The sequence below is a fragment of the Paramacrobiotus metropolitanus genome, unplaced genomic scaffold (genome assembly GCF_019649055.1).
Source record: "Paramacrobiotus metropolitanus isolate TYO unplaced genomic scaffold, Prichtersi_v1.0 Parri_scaffold0000003, whole genome shotgun sequence".
Lineage (NCBI taxonomy): Eukaryota > Metazoa > Tardigrada > Eutardigrada > Parachela > Macrobiotidae > Paramacrobiotus > Paramacrobiotus metropolitanus.
Genome location: NW_026570223.1, coordinates 3787016 through 3808178, shown reverse-complemented (window position 1 = coordinate 3808178; position 21163 = coordinate 3787016). Strand labels below are relative to the sequence as shown.

The window sequence follows — 21163 nt, the reverse complement described above, 5'->3', positions numbered from 1 at the left end:
ATATTTTTATTATATTTCTACATTTTTCTAAATATTTCAAACCGTCTATATTTCTAAATATATTTATTTCTAAATATTAGTCGCTGACAACCGCCCGGGATGACTGCATGATGCTGTGCAAGCAGTTCAATGCACGCTAGCACGGTGCATGGCGCTGTATAGCATAGAGTTGGCGCACTGTAAAAAATGGTGCCAACTTGAGTCGACGACACAGTATTTACTCAATTAGCTCAAACACGAAACAGCTTTGGCTTCGCCTCTACGTTTCTTGTCGTATTTCACTTGATCACTGTTGCACCTTACGGCCCAGTGCGCTGAGCAGTTCGGTCAATCCCTCACATATAGCTGCCCACTTCACTAAACAGCAATACTACGACGTAATTCTACCACTTCTAGTAACAAAAAATCCTAACTCACTTATTTACAGTACCTAGTCGTAAGCCAATATTCATCCGTGCTCAGCTTGTAATATGAATACTGTACATCTCTTGCAGGTTTTCGGCCTCTCCACTTTGTTACGTATGTTCTCGGCTTCCACTGAGCCGATTTTGCAGCTTTAAATTTTCACAGAATCCTTGCAAAACGTAGAGTAAAACAAAGCTAGTGGTTTTTGTACTCTCACAAGTAGGATAAGCCCAGTGGTCACTCAATGGCTTGTTGCCATGGATGCCATAGGGCTAACATGCGTGTGTCTGCCGCCACGGGCAGATTAGGGTTTCACAAGAAACAGCTTTGGCTTCCCCTCTGCGTTCTCGAAAGGTCAACATTCGAAGAACCGGGCATCATATATTGGCCTGATCGACCTGAACTCATAAGAAAAAGTGCAAACTGCTAACGTAATACCTAATAATGCCAGTAAGCGTCCGCTTGTTGACTAGTCACCAAACTAAATGCAGAAACAGGAACATTTCAGCTGATACAGACGCAAGTTAACCGCATAGCCTGTCACCAGTATTTAATAAACTGACGGCGATTTATTGTCTTATACTCGTATAAAAACTAACTCTTTTCAAACAGATTCTTAACTGCTACTGAATAACTACTGCTTTCTCGAATACATCATAACTGGTAACTATGAAATCATAACTACCTCCACCTCGAATACACTGCAACTTTTAAAATATTTAAACTAATCTATTTACCCAGTCGTAAGCCAATATTCATCCGTGCTCAGCTTGTTAACTACATCCGTAACAGCCATGACGGCCTTTGCTAAGAAAATTATGTTTGGACGAACGGGTTGGCCGATTTTGACGCTGTAAAGTACGCCAGAATCGCCGCAACGAAGCGGGTGATGTTGCGCTATTGCCGACCCGATGCGCCTCGAGGGGGAAGCAGGTGCCTCAAAAAACAAATTGTTGCCATGGGCCTGTCAGCCTCGGCTTCAGACATCGCTCCCATTAGCGTAAAGCAAAGTATTGTTAACAATGTCAACTGCTTATTATTTTCGGTGTGGAATACAGGGCGCACCTCGCTCGCCGGCCTCGATGCGTAAAAAAAGGAAATTTTTTCCACAAACCTTATAAAATTATGCGCCGTAACGCCACACAGTTGGTTACGGATGTAGTCCTCCGTAAACTGGTTATCTACATCCGTAACATCTTATACACGAGTATGCTTTGTTCCGAATGATTGGCCGAACGGCTGGGCCGATTTTCACGCAAAAAAGTGCGTTAGAATCGTCGCAACAACGCCGGTAATGTTACGCTCTTAATCGATGCGCCCCAACGGGGAAACAGAGGCCCTAAAAAAGAAATTGTTGCCATGGGCCCCCATAGACGGACGTGGGCTAACGCAGAACGACAAAGACAGACCGCGCCTTTCGGCCTCGCTTCGCTAACAATTCATGAAAAATTATAAAACCGCGGCAAAATAACATAATAAAGAACCTGGCCTTTAAAGTTACATAATCCTCTTAAGGTTCTGTTTACTAAGCTTTCATAGATTTCTTCGCACTCTTATATTTCCTTGATTTCTTAGGTTTTTTAGGTTTTCTTAGGTTTCTTAGGTTTTTTTGATTTCTTAGATTTCTTAGGTTTCTTATGTTCTTGGGTTTTTCTTAGGTTTTCTTTTCTTAGATTTCTTAGGCTTCTTTTTCATGAAACTTTTTGAATACCGAAGGTTCGTATATTTCGTTAACTAAAAACTTTCGTAATTAAAGTACACTGCGATAATATGTACGGATGTAGATCCCGTAAACTGGTTATCTACATCCGTAACATCTTATACACGAGTATGCTTTGTTCCGAACGATTGGCCGAACGGCTTGTCCGCTTTTCACGCAGAAAAGCGCGTTAGAATCGTCGCAACGACGCCGGTAATGTTACGCTATTGCGTAATCGATGGCCCCAACGGGGAAACCGAGGCCGCCAAAAACAAATTGTTGCCATGGGCCCCCATAGACGGACGTGGGCTATTCATTTCTACAGTCACTGCGACAGAGGCAGCCCGCGGCCTTCGACATCGCTTCGGCAACCAAAATAAAAATTTGTAAAACCAAGTCAAAGTAATAATAGTAGTCAAGCTGGCGATTAGCGCAATCTGTATTTTGTGCTTTGTTTCTTAGCTTTATTAGGGTTCTTAGGTTTCTTAGGTTTCGTAGGTTTCTTAGGTTTCTTTGGTTTCTTTGGTTTCTTTAGGTTTCTTAGGTTTCTTAGGTTTCTGAGGTTTCTTAGGTTTCTTAGAGTTCTTAGGCTTTCCTAGGTTTCTTGCGTTTCGTAGGTTTCTTAAATTTGTTAGATTTCTTAGGTTTTCTTAGGTTGCTCATATTTCTTACGTTTTTAAGGCTTCTTAAAATTCTTACGCTCATAAAATTTTTTGAATACAGAAGATTCGTAAGTTTCTTTAAATAAAAATTTTCGAAACCAATGTACGCCACGGCAATACGTGCGGATGTAGATCCCGTAAACTGGTTATATGAATACTAAACATCTCTTGCAGGTGTTCGGCCTCTCTTCATTGTCCCGGGTGATCTCAGCTCCTGTTAAACCGATTTTCATGCTTTAAATTATTCTAGAGTCCTTTCGTTGCGGTGGGTGTTGTAAGACCAATGACCTTTTGCTGTTTTAAGAATTTGACGGCCGGTGGTCACTCAAAAGCTTGTTACCATGGATGCCATAGGGCTAACATGGGCTGGCCTGTTACCACGGGCACGTTATACTGCACTTGCACAAGAAACAGTTTGGCTTCGCCTCTGTGTTTCTTTTGGTTAACCGACGAAACCGTGCTCATTTCAAGCAAGTTCATAATTTGATATTGGATCTTTTTAGATTTTGATAAGATCTGAAACGGAGTCGAAAAGCACATTGTTTTCTAGTATTTCACTTGATCACTGTCGCACCTTGCGGCCTAATGCACTGAGCTGTTTCAACAGTTCGGTCATTCTTTCATATAATTTGCGGTGGATTTGCGGTGACAAACTGCATCTATACACGAAATCGATACATACAAACAAGTGACGTCACGGTGACGTTGTGAGCCATATATACAAAGCCCAATTCTCAGCGGTCTCTACGTCACTTGTTTGTATGCATAGATTTGATGTATATATACAAGTTGTCAGAGCAAATCCACTAGCAAATATAGCAGCCCAGTTCACTAAACATCTACAGCAATACTACGACGTCATTCTACGACTTCGAGTAACAAATAATCCTAACTCACTTATTTACAATACCTAGTCGTAAGCCAATATTCATCCGTGCTCAGCTTGTTAACTACATTCGTAACAGCCAAGACCACTAGATACCTACGGTGCACTTTTTAAAAAAATTGTTGCTGTTGACACATTACTTTTTGGAGGTAATGGTTGTGACCATAAAACAGTATAAAAGAGCCGCATTTGAATGTTATGAAACAGGAAATGGTAACTGCTACCGCTAATTACGAGATGCGATATTAGCCAGTTTCGTACGCTAAAAGATGGCTACATTTTAATATTCGAAGGTGTATAATATCCGGTTTGTCAAGCAGTGGTAACAATTATTGTTTCCTATCGCACATCATTCGAAAGCGGCTTTTTTATACCGTTTTATGGTCGCAACCATTATCTCAAAAAAACAATGTGTGAACAGCAACAATTTTTTTAAAAAGTGCACTCGTGATGCGCGCAGACTCGCATTGTCTGTCTGGGCAAGCGAATGACCAGCCAGGCAGGAAAAGTAGCGGGCATGCCATTCGTTCGTAACAGGACTAAAAGGCGGACTTATGAGTACAATAGCCGCCTGTCCTGTACCCATTTAGAGTTCTTGTAACAGCCATGGCGGCGGCGCGGCCTTTGCTAAGAAAAATATGTTTGGACGAACGGGTAGGCCGATTTTAAAGCGGTAAAATGCGCCAGAATCGCCGCAACGAAGCGGGTGACGTTGCGCTATTGCCGACCCGATGCGCCTCGAGGGCGTGCACGTGCCTCAAAAAGCGAATTGTTGCCATGGGCCTGTCAGTCTCGGCTTCAGATATCGCTGCGATCTTGTTAAAGCAAAGTACTAATTGTTAAGCTGAGTTTCCACCCGTTTGCACCCCTTTTGCTAGAAAAAAAGCCATGAAGGGCTCGTAAACAATTCCATAGTGTACGTTACTCACCGGAAAAAGTTTAAAAAGTCAAACGCGTCAAATAACTCAGCTATCTACCCGAACTTTATGAAACTTTCCAATATGATAAAACCACATATGAAGGACATTCTGAACTAATATGATGATGTTATCTTAGAAAACAAAGGTGCAGCGAATTTTCAAATATTTTAAACTCGTATAACTCGGGGAATTTACTTCGGACAACCTTTATTTTGGTTCAGAATGTGTACAGGAATTTACTCCATAAGATGGAGTTGTCAAACTTAAAATCGGAGAAAACGTGGAGTTATCAGATCCGTATTTGTAACTTTGAGAAATTCAACTTTTTGTGTTGGGCCAGATGCGCCGGAGAGCAGGCTTATTCTTGGTGCGACTGCTGCGTATCCTGTTGTGTCCTGGTCTCATCAGGTAACGTACTGTTCAGCTGAGCAGGAATGGCTTTCTGGCATTGACTTGTGAGTCAAGCGCAAGCAGGGAATGGTGCTGCACATGCTAACAGGGCAATAAATCTCATTGTTCTACCTGATCATTTATGACAGAGTGTGCGTATTCTGATTCTTATACAAACACGGCTGTCGCTTGTTAGCTTCTTGTGGCTTGTGGTCAGCAAACTTGCCGCCATCCGGAACAGAGACATTCTCCTCTACTGCGCAGTATTAAAACCTTGTTAAAGAATTCTACTTTATGACAGTTTTAAAATAACTGCTTGTGCGCAATTTTTTCACAAAGACGTAAACTCACATCAGTAGATAGAAAAACGAATTCTCTATCGATTCCTGTATAGTTTAATATGGTCTAATTTGAGTAGAAATTCACCTTAAAAATGTACGGTCGCCACTAATACGGTCGCCACTAATGCGGTCGCTTTTCGAAAATGTATGCAATTCAAAAGTGCCCGAGTTCATTTTGAAGAAATAATATGATTTTATAAGCAAACATCAGCGTCACCGTGCTTAGTATCTGTTGATCAATATATGGCTTAGCCCCGTTGGGGGTATGCTAATGACCGTCCCTATGGGCGCTGCCCCTATGTAACATACATCTCTTCACAACATTCGGGGAGTTAAGAACGGAGGGTGCATGTAGTATAAGGGTTTTACTGTGTCTACATCCGTAACCAGTAACCACGTATTCACGATTGATAATGTAGCCAATGTTTGACGAACGGCTGAACCGATTTCGACGCGGCCAAGTGCGTTAGAATGGTTTCAACGGCGCGAAAACTCTTACGCTATTGCGGGATCGATACGCCCCAAAAGGGGAGAAGTAGCCCCAAAAAACAAGTTGTTGCCATGGGCCCCCATAGACATACATGGGTATATGCATTGTTGGTTCGCGGACCGTTCGGAAAAACCGAGAGAGACTGCGGCCTTCGGCATCGGCACGTTACAAAGTATTGAAAATTTAAAAATTAATCGCAGTCAATCCCACCAGCGTGATCGATATACCTCGTATTCTTTCATATATGAAATTTCTTAGATTTCTTAGGTTTCTTAGTTTTCTTACGTTTCTAAGATTTCTGAGCTTTCTTAGGTTTCTTAGGTTTTTTAGGTTTCTTAGTTCTCTTAGTTTTCTTAATTTTCCCAGGTTTCTTAGTTTTCTTAGATTTCTTAGTTTTCTTAGTTTTTTTAGTTTTCTTAGGTTTCTTTGGTTTCTTTGGTTTCTTTGGTTTCTTGGGTTTCTTAAGTTTTCTTAGGTTTCTTAGATTTTCTTCTTTCTTAAATCTTGTATTTTTCTTAACGGCTGGGAGCGATGCGATCAACCGTTGCGAAGTGTGCAGTGCATTACAAACTTGCGCCGCAAAAGTTTTTGTACGGATGTAGATACCGTAAACTGGTTACGACTCTATCTATATATTAAAAGAATAAGACTTTCAAAATTCCGTTTCCATACAGTTCGCCAGGACCCTACACTGAACCAAATTTCGATGGCTATATATCATTCGATAGCCCTGAGTTTCTATATTTGCCATCAGAAGTCTGTTTTCGAAACAAAAATTAGGTTTGAAAGAAAAGTTCAAAAAATCTTAGCATGCAGTGTCTATGGGAAAAGTGGAGAACCCACCACTACAAAACGATCACCCCACCACTGCCAATAGAATATGTCAATTTTTGATAAATCACCTAAAACGTTGCAATGGATGAAATTTTAAGGGATATGAATCACTCGAAAGCCCTGAATTTATCGATTTTACCTGTAAAGCATGGTTATAGGGGAATATCAGGATTTGACAAGAAAGTCTGATTAAAAAGTCTACGGAACAGTCGAGATTCTCATTTCCAAAACCCAGTTTTTCAGGTAGCTGTCCTACGCAGCTCGGGTGACCGGTTTTAAAGTTGCTGCGCTCCTTTGGGCGAGTACGAATGTTTTTGCTAAATGTTTTGTTTGAAGCACTAAGGCCTGCGGCTCCAGTATTAACGCTACGGTACACCACCGCACGAATTGGCCTTCATAAGAGCTTTTTGCTTCCGAAATTATTATTATTTAGTACGTTTGACACTGAGCAAAATGGCAAACGCTAACTTTGTAAATCGTCAATCGCGTAACAGCCGAATTTTCTGCGTTTTAATTTCACGGGAAAAGTAGTTCGAAGATTAGAATGTTATATGGTTGCTTACCGGGCCTTACCCAGCATGCCGCATGGAGCATGATTTGCTGTTTCGCTTCCTGTCAAAACTAATGCAATTTAACAACCAATACGGAAATGCGCACTTTATGCAGAAATTACCAACGTATAACCGTCATTCGTTAAGCAGAATAAACAGAAAATACTGATTAGCGTGGCCGACGGAGTTCATTGAATGGATGCAGTTAATATGCGCCAAATGCTACATTTACGATAAGTTTTCTGAAACTCCAAGTAATTTATCAGTTTGTAATAAAGGCGAGCCGCAAAAGGCGCCGAGCTGCAACAAGAATGAAGCCCGCGAAGTAGCAAGTTTAGCAACCGAGACGATTTGAGTAACAGTATTTGACGTTGAAGGCAGTATTGACAAAAATTAGACAGTTTAATTGCAATGAAATTTAACAAATAAATTTGGAAGTGCTTAGCTATTTTAGCCTACTTATTAGTAATTTTACTGTTGTGTTCTTAATACAAAGCATCATGGAAAAATATTATGTGTTCCTATTGATAAGCGTATCGACAAGGACAGCGGTATTTGGCTGAGCCATTTTAAGTTATAAGGAAGGCAGAGATCTGAAAAGCGAACAATGCTTGGAAATAATAAAGTAAAACAAATGCAAAACTTTTAATAAATTCAAAGCTGCTACTTTATAACTGAATAAATTCTCTTGGAAAAACTGAATTGGTGATACCGGTAAAGTTCAAACATGAAGAGAAGGAGCTGTTTTCGGGGGATAGGACTTTCTTTTTTTCACATTATCTCAGGCTTGTAACCCTATCTGTAAGTGCAAATGCAAGTGTAAGTGCACTTCTGTAAGCTGTGCAGTGACAATCTACGGGACGGGAAAATATTCACACAGGTTGTAATTTATCGTTAAAATAGCTAGACACTGTACAGTACTACGAAGTTGACTTAGTATTTCACAGTATTTCTCTGCGAAGGAAAATTTTACGTTTCGCGGATAAAAGTTAAGGAGATACAGATGCGTAGATATACGGCATATATGTGAGCACAGGTCTGTCTCTTTGAGTTTTGCTTGAATTTCCATCGCTGCTATATTCCGCGCAATTTGCGCGGGGTCTACTAGTGTATATGAATACTGTACATCTCTTGCAGGATTTCGGCCTCTCCTTTTTGTTATCTATGTTCTCAGCTTCTACTGAGCCGATTTTGCAGCTTTAAATTTTCACAGAATCCTTTCAAAACGTAGAGTAGGCCCGATCAATCCTAGCTAAACTTCTCGAGAAAAATATCCCAAAATGAAATGTGAAAGCAGTATGCGTCATTGTTGGATGACGCACTGCAAAAAACGAGAGTGCGTTGGACCAGTAACAAGCAGTGGATCAGCAAATGAAACGCTAGCACTGACTGCTAAATGAATCGTTCTGCATAAACACAAATGAATTTAATGCCGGGCCGCAGACACATATTAATTCGCATGCAGCATGCTTGATGGTAATTATTGATTAATTTATTAAATAATTGGTAACTTCACTGACTAATGTAATTCCTAATCACTCTGCGTAATTAATTAAAGTAATTAGACTTAATTACGCAGTAACGCAACCTAAATAATACTGTTGATATAATTTACTAATATTAATCCTAATAACAATCACTAATAATAATAATTACTTTAATTAATAATCGTAATTACTAAATTAGCAATCAGTCTAGTGCTAACAGAAACTAATCACTAATACACATTAATACTCAATCACATTAATTGTTATTAGCTAACAAAATTAAAACGCTTCATCATGTTACGGGTGACCACTGTGTAAAGCTCTGTTGGCTAAGCTGAACAACGGAGGTGAAAGTGTGTGTGAAATAGAAAACGCAGCTTCGAAGCTACGTTTTGTAACGTACGTTTTGTAACTATGTATGGTACGGTTGCTCAACCGCACGAGGTGGCTGTATGCAATGGCCACGCCTACAGATACGGTACGCGAAGCCACCTCGCGAGGTGGAGTTGCTGTATCGCAACGAGATGCGCTTCGAATTCGGGACGAGGCCTCAGTTAGCGATTTGGCTCACTAGTCAGTAGTGGTAGCTCGGTAACTCACTCACTTAATTAGCGATTTTGCTGGCAGGGGATAAAAGGTGGCAGTTGCCAGTGATAGGTGCCACGATCTCCTGCCGCTTTTGCTCACTGGCACGAGTCCGCTAGACAGCAATTACACGTTGCCGCATCGACTGCGGCAAAATAGCTGTTCCAAAGTTTTTAACTCACCTGCCTTACAAGCGACACCTTCGTTTGGCCGGAAAATTCGATAAGCGATGGGTGGCAGTTTGTCCCGGCTGGTCATATGCGTCTCCAACACTTCCAACAACTTTGCAGTCGTCCGTTGCATCGTCTGTGGGTCATTTGCGAAGCTGATAATAATGAACATGCAGCCATCTTGTTCGATGCGCAGATGAAACCGACGACAGTCTGATGGAAATGGCAGACCCATTCTCTTTCGAAGATCGTTGGTATAAAGGTGACTGATAATCCGGAATTTGTCGGAAGGGTCGCGAAGAAGGGCTTGGGCTTTGGCAAAAGGGACAAAGTGCTTGTTGTATAGCAAGCCGCTGCAACGCTTTATTAAGGGTGGTCCAGTGGGTGGCAGCAGATTAACAACTTGCCCATCGCCAACCATCTCAAAACGAGGTTTCTGTAAAGGTGTATTGGCATAGGAAGCATCAGTTGTGATGTAGAACATTCCTTCGAAGGTTTTACAACATGATATAAGCTCCAATATAACGGCTGGCCGAAAACGAAAAGGTCCGTTGTCTTCGTCACGCAGAGCTACAAACACTGGAGCGTTGCGGCAATCTGGATTTGTACCATGGCCATCCCTGTCCCAGTAAAGTGGGAAAGGCCAGACGGCCCTCATGTGTACCCAGCAAGCTGCTACAATTGTAGAGTCAAAGTTTATGAAGGCATGGTCCCCTTCCATGTCTTGGATGTACCCAAGCCACCACGAATCGTTATCGTTGTGTACAAGGACAGTGTTCTGGAAACTCATTTGGTTCGCATCCGTTAAGAGCTTTCGATACCGTGGGATCGCACCCTTCGAAAAATCGATCCAGGCCTAAATAGCAAAAACAGCAAGATTACTTGACAAGTTTTTTAACCAAATATTATCGGCTTCCAACTTCACATCTATATCACACACATAGCCACAGACTAGCCGGTAGAGCCCTGCAACGGACTGGTAAATCCGAACCGCTCCGAATCCACTCCGACTTTCGGATCGGATTGGACGGATTCCACTCTGGAAAATTCGGATTCGGAGTGGTTTCGGAGTTTATGTGCATCTGACCGGATCGGATTCGGATGCAATCAAGACTCCGAAAAATCCGAAATGAAACAAATAGTATTAATTAATTTTTATTGAATTTCACGCGTTTGAAAACAAAAAACTTCGTCAGCTTCGCGCTTCGCGCGAGGTGTCCATTTGCGTTATTCAACACCAAAATACCTACTTTTGTTTAGTTAACCGTTGTTGATTCTCTTTCAATTTTTTTTATCAAGTCTCGACACTTTTTAATAATAGAGTGTTTTTAGAATTGTCGTGATGTTGTAACTCGTTATGGTTCCACCAAATATTATTACGCTCTCCAACATGAGTTTTACGGCTCAGACGATTTAACTGGGCACTGGCTTTCCGTTTCTTATAGTTGTAGGACTATAACTGGAATGATACTGGTGCTTAGGATAATAACAATATTATTTATGTTTGACTAAGCCAAAATAACAGGTTTGAATACATGAAGCTACATCTTTTTGCAGTTGTGGACGTTTAGAAATATCCGTACCTCGTTTGTCCATGATCACTATGTGGGTGATTCATGGGCGAACCGTACACAATAAAAAGATCGAGTACAGATTTCTGAATGAGAAAAACTAACAGACTTCCTAAAATGCTACAACACTGTAGTGTTAAAGAAAAACTTAAATGCCAAGATAACGTTTTTTTATAAATCTCGAAAGTACCTATTTTACGCCCACGAAAATACTAACTGTGAAGTCTGAACTCTGAAGTCTTTTTACTTACTACCGTCAAAATGGCCGCAACAAATTTTTTCAATATACCCTCTGTACAGTAAAGATGTGTAATAAATATTGTTTTGGAAAATTTTTCGGAGTGGATCGGAGTGGGTTCGGATTGGCCAAAAAATTTACGGATCGGATTGGTCGGAGTACGATTTTCAAAATTCGGAGTCGGACTGGGTTCGGATAAAATTTTTAAGTTTGGATCGGACTGGACGAAGTTTTCCAGTCCGATGCAGGGCACTACAGTAGCCCGTAGCCCACAGACCACAGACGGCTAGCGATAACTTCGGCCACAGTACATTTTGGCCGACGCTAATTTTGGCGCGTCCGATCACTTCGGCCGCAAATAATCACTTCGGCCAGCACTCACTTCGGCCACTGATCATTTGGGCAGTAGTGTATTTCGGCCATCTTCAGTTTTTTTAGGTGTAAACCTCGTCAGGTTTCTTACACTACGAGGATGCGCGCAGTAGAACCGACAGTAAATTTTTTCAGTGAGACCAACCGACAACCGTGCATATAGTGCAAGCGACTGCCAACCATCCACGGACGGCTGTCACGCATACCCCGCATACAGTGCAGACGATACCTCTCTTCCACAGGTGGCTTTTATGTGAAAAATTATTCGGCCTGTGTGCGTGGTTGCTGTGTGCGTGGTTGTCGGTTGGTCTCGCTGAAAAAAATTACTGTCGGTTCGACTGCGTGCTTCCTCGTATTCTTAAATTTTCTTATTTATTTTAGGGTTTTTTAGGTTATTCATAATTTTTTGGGAGTTTCGTATGTGTTCTAGGTTTCTTGCGTTATTCTTAGGTTTCTTAGGTTTTCTTTGGTTTCCCAAGTTTCTTAGGTTTTCTTAGGTTTTTTATGTTTTCTGGGGTTCCTCTGGGTTTTCGTAGGTTTTTACGTTTTTTTAGTTTCCTTTGGGTTTCTTAGTTTTTTTCAAGTAATTTTTAGGTTTTTGTTAAAACGTGACGGCTGGCTTCGCCACCACTCACTCCGGCCACACCACATTTCGACCGAAATATGGCTTAGTGGCTTACCTAAATCTTTACTCCGCAGCGTGCGACTTCTGGTTGACCTGCTTTTGTTCTTTGTTTCCATCTCTTTTGCACGCTCTATTTGTGACTTATCTTCTGCGTGTTCCTCTTACCATCGTGTCTCCTTTACGCATTTTAGTCTGACGAAAACCTCGTCGACCGCCACAAGATCGATCACCCGAAGTCTCGGATAACTGCAAAAACCTGAGCGAAGTTTGAAACCTAGGAAAACTAAAGCAACTTCCGAAACCTGAAATTAAACAAAGGAAACATAACCATTGTAAAGCAGAAACTAAGAAAACCTAAGAAAAAATACGAAACAAAAAGAAAACCTAAGAAACCTAAAAAAATCAAAGACGGCCAAAATGAGCAGTTGCCGAAATGAGCGATGGCCGAACTGAATGCTGGCCGAAGCGAGCCGCGCCGAAATGAACGTTGGCCGAAGTGGGCCGCGAATCTGTGCGGCCGAAATGTAACGCGACCGAAGTGATCGGACGCGAATTTGGCGCACCATATTATTCTTTTATCTCTATCTATTCTCTATATAATAATCGCGAAAGCCTTAGTCTTTGTTGAGTTCGCCAGCTCGATATGCTGAACCAAACTGCCATGCTTATGTATCAACCGATAGCGTTAAAATGTAGATAAGCCATCACAAATCAATTTTTAGAGAAAAAGATACGTTTAAAAGAAAACGTTCAAAAACTGTAACATACATATTCTATGGGGAAAGGTGGGAACCCACCATTGCTAAACCAACCACCCCACGACTACCTCATCAGCTTAATTAAACACGCTTTCAATTTTTTGACAATTCCGCTGCAGATCGTTGGAACTTTACGTTCCATAACAGATTATTCCGTCGCCGTACTTGCTTTTTGTACATTCCTCATAAAATTTAGTTCTTGAAAAAGAAAATGAAACTGGACAAACATGGCCGAGAAGATTCCGGGACTGGGAACGGTTCGCAAGTCAGTTTTCAAGTGCCCGACTTCCGCGGTGGTTCTCGCGTATCCAGTTTATTAAAGCAGGACTCTCTGTTCGAACAGATCCCGCCTCCAAACCTTTCTGGTTGGCCAGGACCAGCCTTACATTCTGATTGGCCAGAACTGGTCGTACGGCTTTTAGCCCTGTACAGCCTTTTTACCTTCGTTGCTATCAGGCAGAAGCCTTTACTTAGCTTTCGAAACCTGTACGAATTTTCACCCGATTAACCAGATCTGCTGGATCCTACCTTCAGCCTAAGGCTTACTTAGGTTTCGAAACCTTAGTGTCTGTACGAACTTTTACTTGATTAGCCAGAACCACCAGATCAGCCAAAACTGCCAGATAAACCAGAACTGCTAGATCAGCCAGAAGTACTAAAACCACCAGATCAGCCAGAACTACCAGATCTGCCAGAACCACCAGATTCACCAGATCACACAGAACTACCAAATAAGCCAGATAAACCTAAACTAGCAGGTCAGCCAGACCTACCTGCTGAACTAGAACAACCAGGTCTACCAGATCAGCCAAAAATACCAAATCTGCCAGATCAGCCTAGATTAAGATCAAACAGAATTACCAGCCCCTCCAGATCAGACTACTACCAGTTCATCCAAAACCATCCAAAAGTGCCGTGCCAAATTTGCTAACATTTCAGAAATTAGTTGTTTAGAAAGCTTTGTTCACTTTGGACAGCTGAAAAAATCAGCCAGAACTGCTCTAAAAACCAGAACTGTCATATCAGCCAGAACTGTCAGAATCACCAGATCAGCCAAAACTACCAGATCTCCCAGAACCACCAGATCTACCAAATCAGGTGTACCACATCAGACTTTACCAGATCAAACTGTACTACCAGTTTGTCCTGAAGCATCCAGAAATGCCGTGTCCAAACCCGCTACTTAGCGTTCAAAAGTTTATTAAAACCAAGCTTTGGAAAGCTTTGTAAGCTAAACTAACAACTCAATAAACCTACTAAGCATTACAAACTTTAGTAAAACTATGCTTCGAAAAGTTTCGTGAAACTATGAAACTCTGAAAAACCTAATGAAACCTTCCCGCACTATAGCGCAGCCGATAGCCTTGCGTGCGGTACCATCCTCCCTTTTAAGCCTTTGGTAACCGAAGACTATGCGTTCGCTACCCACCCTTTTAAGCTTATGGTAACCGAAGGCCTTTGAAGCTTTTTGTCGCAGAAAGCTTTTAAGCCTTTTGTCACCGAAGGTCTTTCAAGCTTCGGTCGCCAAAGGCGTTTGGTCAACAAATGTTTTTTAAGCCTTTGGTCACCGAAGGCAATGCGTGCGGTACCCACTTTTCTAAACCTTTGGTCACTGAAGGCTTTCTATCACCAAAGGCCTTCTAAGCTTTAAGTAACCGAAAACCTTTTAAGCTTCCGGTCACTGATGACTTTTGGGCCTTCGGTCGCCTAAGGCCACGCATGCGGTATCCACCCTTTTGAGCCATCGGTAACCGAAAGTCGTTTAACCTTTTAACACCGAAGGCCTTTCAAGCTTTTGTCCACCGAAGGCCATTTGTCACCGACGACCTTCTTAGCTTTTATGAATCGAAGGCTTTTTAAGCCTTTTTAAGCCTTTGGTTAGGCCACGCGCGTGGTACCCACCTTTTTGAGCCTTTGGTCACCGATGGCCACGCGCGTTCTAAGCCACGCGGCCTTCTAAGCTTTTAGTAACCGAAAGGCTCAGGTCACTGGTGGCCGAGAAGTCGCCTAAAGCCACGCATGCGGTATCCACCATTTTGAGCCTTCGGTAACCGAAAGTCGTTTAACCTTTTAACACAGAAGGCCTTTCAAGCGTTTGTCCACCGAAGGCCATTTGTCACCGACGGCCTTCTAAGCTCTTATGAACTGAAGGCTTTTTAAGCCTTTGGTCACCGAAGGCCTTTTGAAAATTTGGTCACCAAAGGTTTTTAAAGCCTTTTGTCACCAAAAGCCTTTAAGGCCTTCGGTCAGCGAAGGCCTTTTAGGCCTTTGTCCACCGAGTATCTTTTAAGCCTTTGGTTAAGAAAGGCATTTCAAGCCTTTCGCAACCAAAGACCACGTGTGCGGTACCCGCGTTAATAAGCCTTTGGTCACCGAAGGCCTCTTAAGCTTATGGTAACAGACAACCTTTTAAGATGATGGTCGTCGACGTTTTTTAAGCATTTCGTCACGAAGACGCGCGGGGTACCAGCCTTTTTGAGCCTTTAGTCACAGAAGGCCCCGCGTGCGGTACCCGTCCTTTTGAGCCTTTGGACACCGAAGGCCACGCGCGTGGTACCCGCTTTTTTGAGCCTTTTGGTCACGAAAGGCTACGCGTGTGGTACCCGCCTTTTTGAGCCTTTGGTCACCAAAGGCCACGCGTGTGGTACGTTGGCCACCGAAGGCCTTTTATGCCTAGGGTCACCGAACGCCTTTTAAGCCTTTGGTCACCGATGGTTTTTCTAAGCCTTTGCCCACTGAAGGCCTTTTAGGCCTTTGGTCACCAAAGGCCACGCGTGCGGTACCCACCTTTTTGAGCCTTTGGTCACCGAAGGCCACGCGCGTGGTACCCGCCTTTTTGAGCCTTTGGTCACCGATGGCCACGCGCGTGGACCCGCCTTTTTGAGCCTTTGGTCACCGAAAGCCACGCGTGTGGTACGTTGGCAACCAAACGCCTTTTTAGCCTTTGGTCACCGACGGTTTTTTAAGCTTTTGCCTACTGAAGGCGTGTTAGGCTTTTGGTCACCGAAGGCCTTTTAAGCCTTTGGTCACTGAAGGTTTTTTAACCCTTTGGTCACTGATGGCCTTCAGACCCACACTTTTAAGTCGTTTGTAACCGTGGGCCGCGTCAGCGCGGCGCGTAAGCGCCGCGCGTCCTGCTTGTCATTTAATTAAAGCAGAGCTGTCTGTGCGTCACACTCCCGCCTCCAAAGCTTCCTCATTGGCCAGCACCAGCATTAAGGCTTTCATGCCTGTACAGCCTTTTAGACTTTTCGACTTCGTTAAATGAACCAGATACTCCCTTTGGCTTGGTCCTTACGAAGCTTTTGAAGCCTATGCAAGCTTTTACCTGAATAGCCAAATCCTACCTTCAGCATTAGCGTTTATCAAGCTTTCGAAACCTTGGTACTAGATTGGCTAAAACCAGCATTACGACTTTTTAGCGTGCAAACCTTAAAGAAGCTGTAGTTTTCACGCAGAAGCTGTAGCCTTTGATGACCGAAGGCTTTCCAAGACTTCGGTCACCGAAGACATTTTAGGCCTTTAGCCTCCGAAGATGTTTTAAGCCTTTGGTCACCGAAGGCTTATTAAGCCTTTGGTCACGAAGGCCACGCGTGCGGTACCCGCCTTATTAAGCCTTTGGTCACCGAAGGCCGCTTTTCGTTACCGAATGCCTTTTAGGCCTTTGGGTTACCGATGGCCTTTTAGGCCCTTGGTCACCGAAGGCCACGCGTGCGGTACCCACACTTTTAAGCTGCTTGAAACCGTGGGCCGCGTCAGCGGCGCGTAAGCGCCGCGCGTCCTGCTTGTCATTTAATTAAAGCAGAGCTGTCTGTGCGTCACACTCCCGCCTCCAAATCTTTCTGATTGGCCAGAACCCGCCTTACGGCTTTTGAGCTTTCCAGCTTTTGATACGTACCTATTTCTTTAAGAGTTTGTCCTTTCTAAGCTTTTGAAACCTTTGCACCGTAGCAAACTTTCATAATTAGCAAAATTTACCAATCTGCCAAAACAGCCAGATCAGCCTTAACTACCAAATCATTCAGAAGGACCAGAACTACCAGATCAGCCAGAACTACCAGATCAGCCAGAACTGCCCAATCAGTCTAAACTACCAGATCAGCCTGAACTACCAAATCATCCAGAACCATCCAAAGCTTAAGCACCTGTACGAGATTGCATGGATAGCCAGATCAGCCAGATCCTCCCTTTAGCATTAGTACTAAGATTTCAAATTCTTAGCACCCGTACGATGATCAGTCCAAATATTCAGATCATCCAGATTACACCTTTAGTTTTAGTACTTACTAAGCTAACGAAACCTTAAGAACCCGCTTTGACGCCTTCCAGCTTATTATAACTGGAGGCCACGCGGTCAATCCTACTTAGTGATTGACTTACGTCTTTTGAAACCAAAAGGTGCGTGTGCGGGATCCACCATTTAAAGCCTTTGGTAACCGAAGGCCACGCGTGTGGTACCCGTCTTATTAGGCCTTTGGTCACAGAAGGCCTTTTAAGCCTTGGTCACCGAAGGCCACGTGTGCGGTACCCGCCTTAATAAGCCTTTGGTCACCGAAGGTTTTTAAGCCTTTGATCACCGAAGGTCTTTTAAGTTTTAAGTCACCGAAGGCCACGGGTGCGGTACCCGCCTTATTAAGCCTTTGGTCACCAAAGGGCTTTTGGTCTCCGAAGGCCACCTGTGCCGTACCCACACTTTTAAGCCGTTTGAAACCGTGGGCCGCGTCAGCGCGGCGCGTAAGCGCCGCGCGTCCTGCTTGTTTATACTGTAAAGTGTAAAGTGTCTTCAAGGGCGGTTGCTTTTCTTGCTGAACTGCCAGCGAATATTTGAAAAATCCGATTTCTCGAAATTTGCTGCTTTATAGTTTTCAGGAGAAAAAGCTGTTCAAGAAAGGCAAATGGGCAACTTGGCATGTATGGGGTTTGCTTTGCACTGAAGAACAGCAAGCTCTTTGCTCCGCTTGGTACGTGGTGTTCGAAACCATGTCCATGTGATACGCGTTAACATGATGTTATTAATGCAAATCCACTACAGTGGAGCTTCGAGCTAACAATAAGGGGAAATGCTTCATTATTAAGTAACAAGGGACTTTCGGAAAACGGGAAATCATTTTTTTAAAAATTTGTTATATAGCGCTTTAGAAAGCGGAGCCGCATGCCGCCCAGCTGTGGCGCAAGCGAAGCTCGCGGAGCAGCAAGCATGCGAGAAATTTTACGTATTCCAGATTTAAAGCAGAGCGAAAAAGCGGAGAAAGAAACATAACGAAACGCTTATGTCTGTCTTTGTTTAATAATAGTGGTTTAACTGTGTTCTGTGGTTAGTTAAGCAGCAATAGTAAGGGCTACGTGTCACTTCGGCCGTTTTCATTTCGGCCAAAGTTTTTCGGCCGTCATTCACTTCGGCCGTCATTCAGTTCGGCCGACGATCACTTCGGCCACAGTACATTTCGGCCAATGCTTATTTTAGTTTGATTCACAAGAAAACGTCACTTGCGATATAAATTTTAGGGTTACTTAAAACCATTGAAGCAAAAAAGTGATAGCAAAAGGCCGCGTTCAGATCATTTTGCACGCCAGTTCTTGAAGTTTTACGTCACGTCACTATCATGTGTCCCTTTTGATGACACAAAGCCACGAAGCATAACCGGGAAACTACTGAAAACTTAACCGTAAGCCACCTAGGAAAAAAAACGAATTCCTCATATCGTAAATCACTAAGAATAACCTAAGAATACCCATGAAAACAAAAGAAAATCGAAGAAAACCTAAGAAAACGTAAGAAAACATAATAATTCTAAAAAAAACTAAGAAAACCTAATAATTCTAAGAAACCAAAGATACTTAAGAAATCAAAGAAACCGAAAAACCTAAGAAACCAAAGAATCCAAAAATTTAAGAAACATAAAAGCCTAAGAAACCTAAAAAACCAAAGAAACATAAAAGCCTAAGAAACCTAGTAAACCTAAGAAACCAAAGAACCATAATAAACCTAAAAATCCCAGAAAACCTAGAAAACGTAGGAAACCTAAGACACCTATGATGGCCGAAACGTCCCGTTGCCGAAATGAACGCTGGCCGAAGTGAGCCTGTGCGGCCGAAATGTAACACGGCCGAAGTGATCGGACGCGTATAGTAAGAAAGGTGACTATTACTCCATCAGTGTACAGTCTGTAGACTGATGGAGTACAGTCTGTCTAACTGACGGTTAAATTCGGATATAAAGGGCAGCAGTGGTGTTGGTGGTCAAACTGGGATTCAAAGTTATTAAACTGTTGTCGGGTAGTTTACAGCTTCAAAAATCGCAGACTGACAAAAAACAGGAAGGGAGAACAGGATCTAGAAATAATTTATAAAGTCTCTAAGCACCAACTGCGCGAATGGTTGGAGACATCTGGAAATAAAGAACTGGGTCGGAAGCTACTGAAATAATCTATCCGGCTCTGGGGAAAAATTTCACACTTTAGGTCTTATGTCATCTCTGCAGTCAATTAAAGGGAAATGCAAATTTTCCAGAAAATTGTGCCGTCCAATTGTGGACTTTGGTATATTTTCCAGAAAATTGTGCCGTCCATTTGTGGACTTTGGAATTCTACGCTTCGTTCATAAAACCTACCCGTAGCCGTAGGTCCTATAGCTATACCAAGGTGGATAAGGGATAAACCCTGGTGATGTTAGTCAACGTGGCAAAATTCAGTACTTTTTTTGCCGTCACACCTCGTTAACGTTTCTCGAAAGACAAAAGAAATACAATGGCCAAAACGGCCATCAAGTTGTAAACGTACGGGAGTGATTTTCGGACGATTCATAACTGCTACAAACTTTTCACAGACAGAGAGCCATAGTAAAATTTGACGCTGATTCTGAATCTGCAATTTGCTTTTTGAAATTCCAGAAAACATCTGAGTCGAGTAAAGTAGTAGAAATGTGGTTTGAATCGGGCAAGTATACATAGAGGCCAGGCATGCAGCGCGCTAGCGACAGTCTGTCTGCGCCCTACAACCGCACTCACTACGACGGCTGCTACGACTTATATAAGGCTAACTCATATTCATAATTCGATTTATGCAAAAATCATAATTTTGTGTCAAGCCGATAACGAGCATGGAGAGCATAAAAAACTAGCAAGAGAATGTGTAATCCGTTTTGAAAAATTCGAAGCGGTTAAGGCTGTAGGCTTTGCCGTACGTTTGGGCTCTTAATTACAACTTGATGCCTTTGACGCAAACTTGCCGAAAAGTACTGAATTTTCATGCAGCAAGTTTTGGCGACTCACATCACCATTAACTATCCACCTTGGCTATACTTACCTGGAGTTATAAGTTTAAGTTTTTGCACTTTTTTTTATCCATCGCATTACTTAATCCGCGCAATTTGCGCGGGGTCTGCTAGTAAAGGTTATAAAGGATTACAAAGGATTGCTTTTACGTCGAATTTAGGAAAAAACGATTTTAGAAACGGTTAAAAATGAAGATTATTGGCTCATACGAAACGCTTTAAATTGTTTCAATTTTTTATTTAAGTAATGATTGTGTACTTCACAATGTGTTCTGTTAGCAATTTTCTTATTTAATAGCGCTATCAAAGCGAGTTTTTTTGAATGTTGAAAATGATCGCGTGATGTAAGAACCGTGTTTATAATAATCTTATATACAGATTCTGTATAATTTTTGGGTGAACTAATTTGAAAATATCACTGTTTCATAGTTCAGATTAACAGGAGATACAGTTAAATCAACCTATGTAATTCATAGATACCGTTTCGTAATATGGATTATGAATCCTCTATCCGGCATTTTCAAAAACGTGCTAGGCTGAAAATTCAAATTATTTGTAATTGTATGTAAATCAATTTAAGCTGTATAAGCCTGTATTTTTTTTCATTGGTTTTTTTTTTAAACATCACATTCGCAAACACTACAAAACGTAAACAGCATTAAGACCATCCGAACGTGGGACGGTCGACGTAACAGACAAAGCATTTCCCCTCTGTATTTCAATGCTAAGACGCTGGAGTAAAAACTCAAAAGAGCGTCTTTCTCCGTAGATCCTTAAGCCGCGCGTCCAGCTCGCGCAGAAACTTCATACATGCTGGGCCAGTTACTGTACACCGAAGATCTCAAAAGATAACGGAGCAAACTCGTATTCGTGTGCCATATATTCGTATTTCCGGCGTTTTTCATCA

The 21163-nt window shown here is 42.4% G+C and overlaps 1 protein-coding gene across 5 annotated transcripts in view; it reads right to left on the bottom strand.

Moving 5' to 3' along the window:
- The window catches only part of LOC129593208 (uncharacterized), a 33794-nt gene that overhangs the window by 11093 nt on the left and 1538 nt on the right, over positions 1 to 21163 (bottom strand). For 2 of the 5 annotated variants that reach the window (XM_055489431.1, XM_055489444.1), the window contains exons 2-3: positions 12392 to 12528; positions 9433 to 10276 (exon numbers count right to left, since the gene is read on the bottom strand). In XM_055489431.1, the coding sequence (XP_055345406.1) occupies positions 9433 to 10276; positions 12392 to 12528 (981 nt within the window). Of the gene's footprint in view, positions 1 to 7190; positions 7240 to 9432; positions 10277 to 12391; positions 12529 to 21163 lie in introns of all 5 variants that reach the window. The other 3 variants (XM_055489439.1, XM_055489424.1, XM_055489450.1) reach the window with 3 other exon arrangements.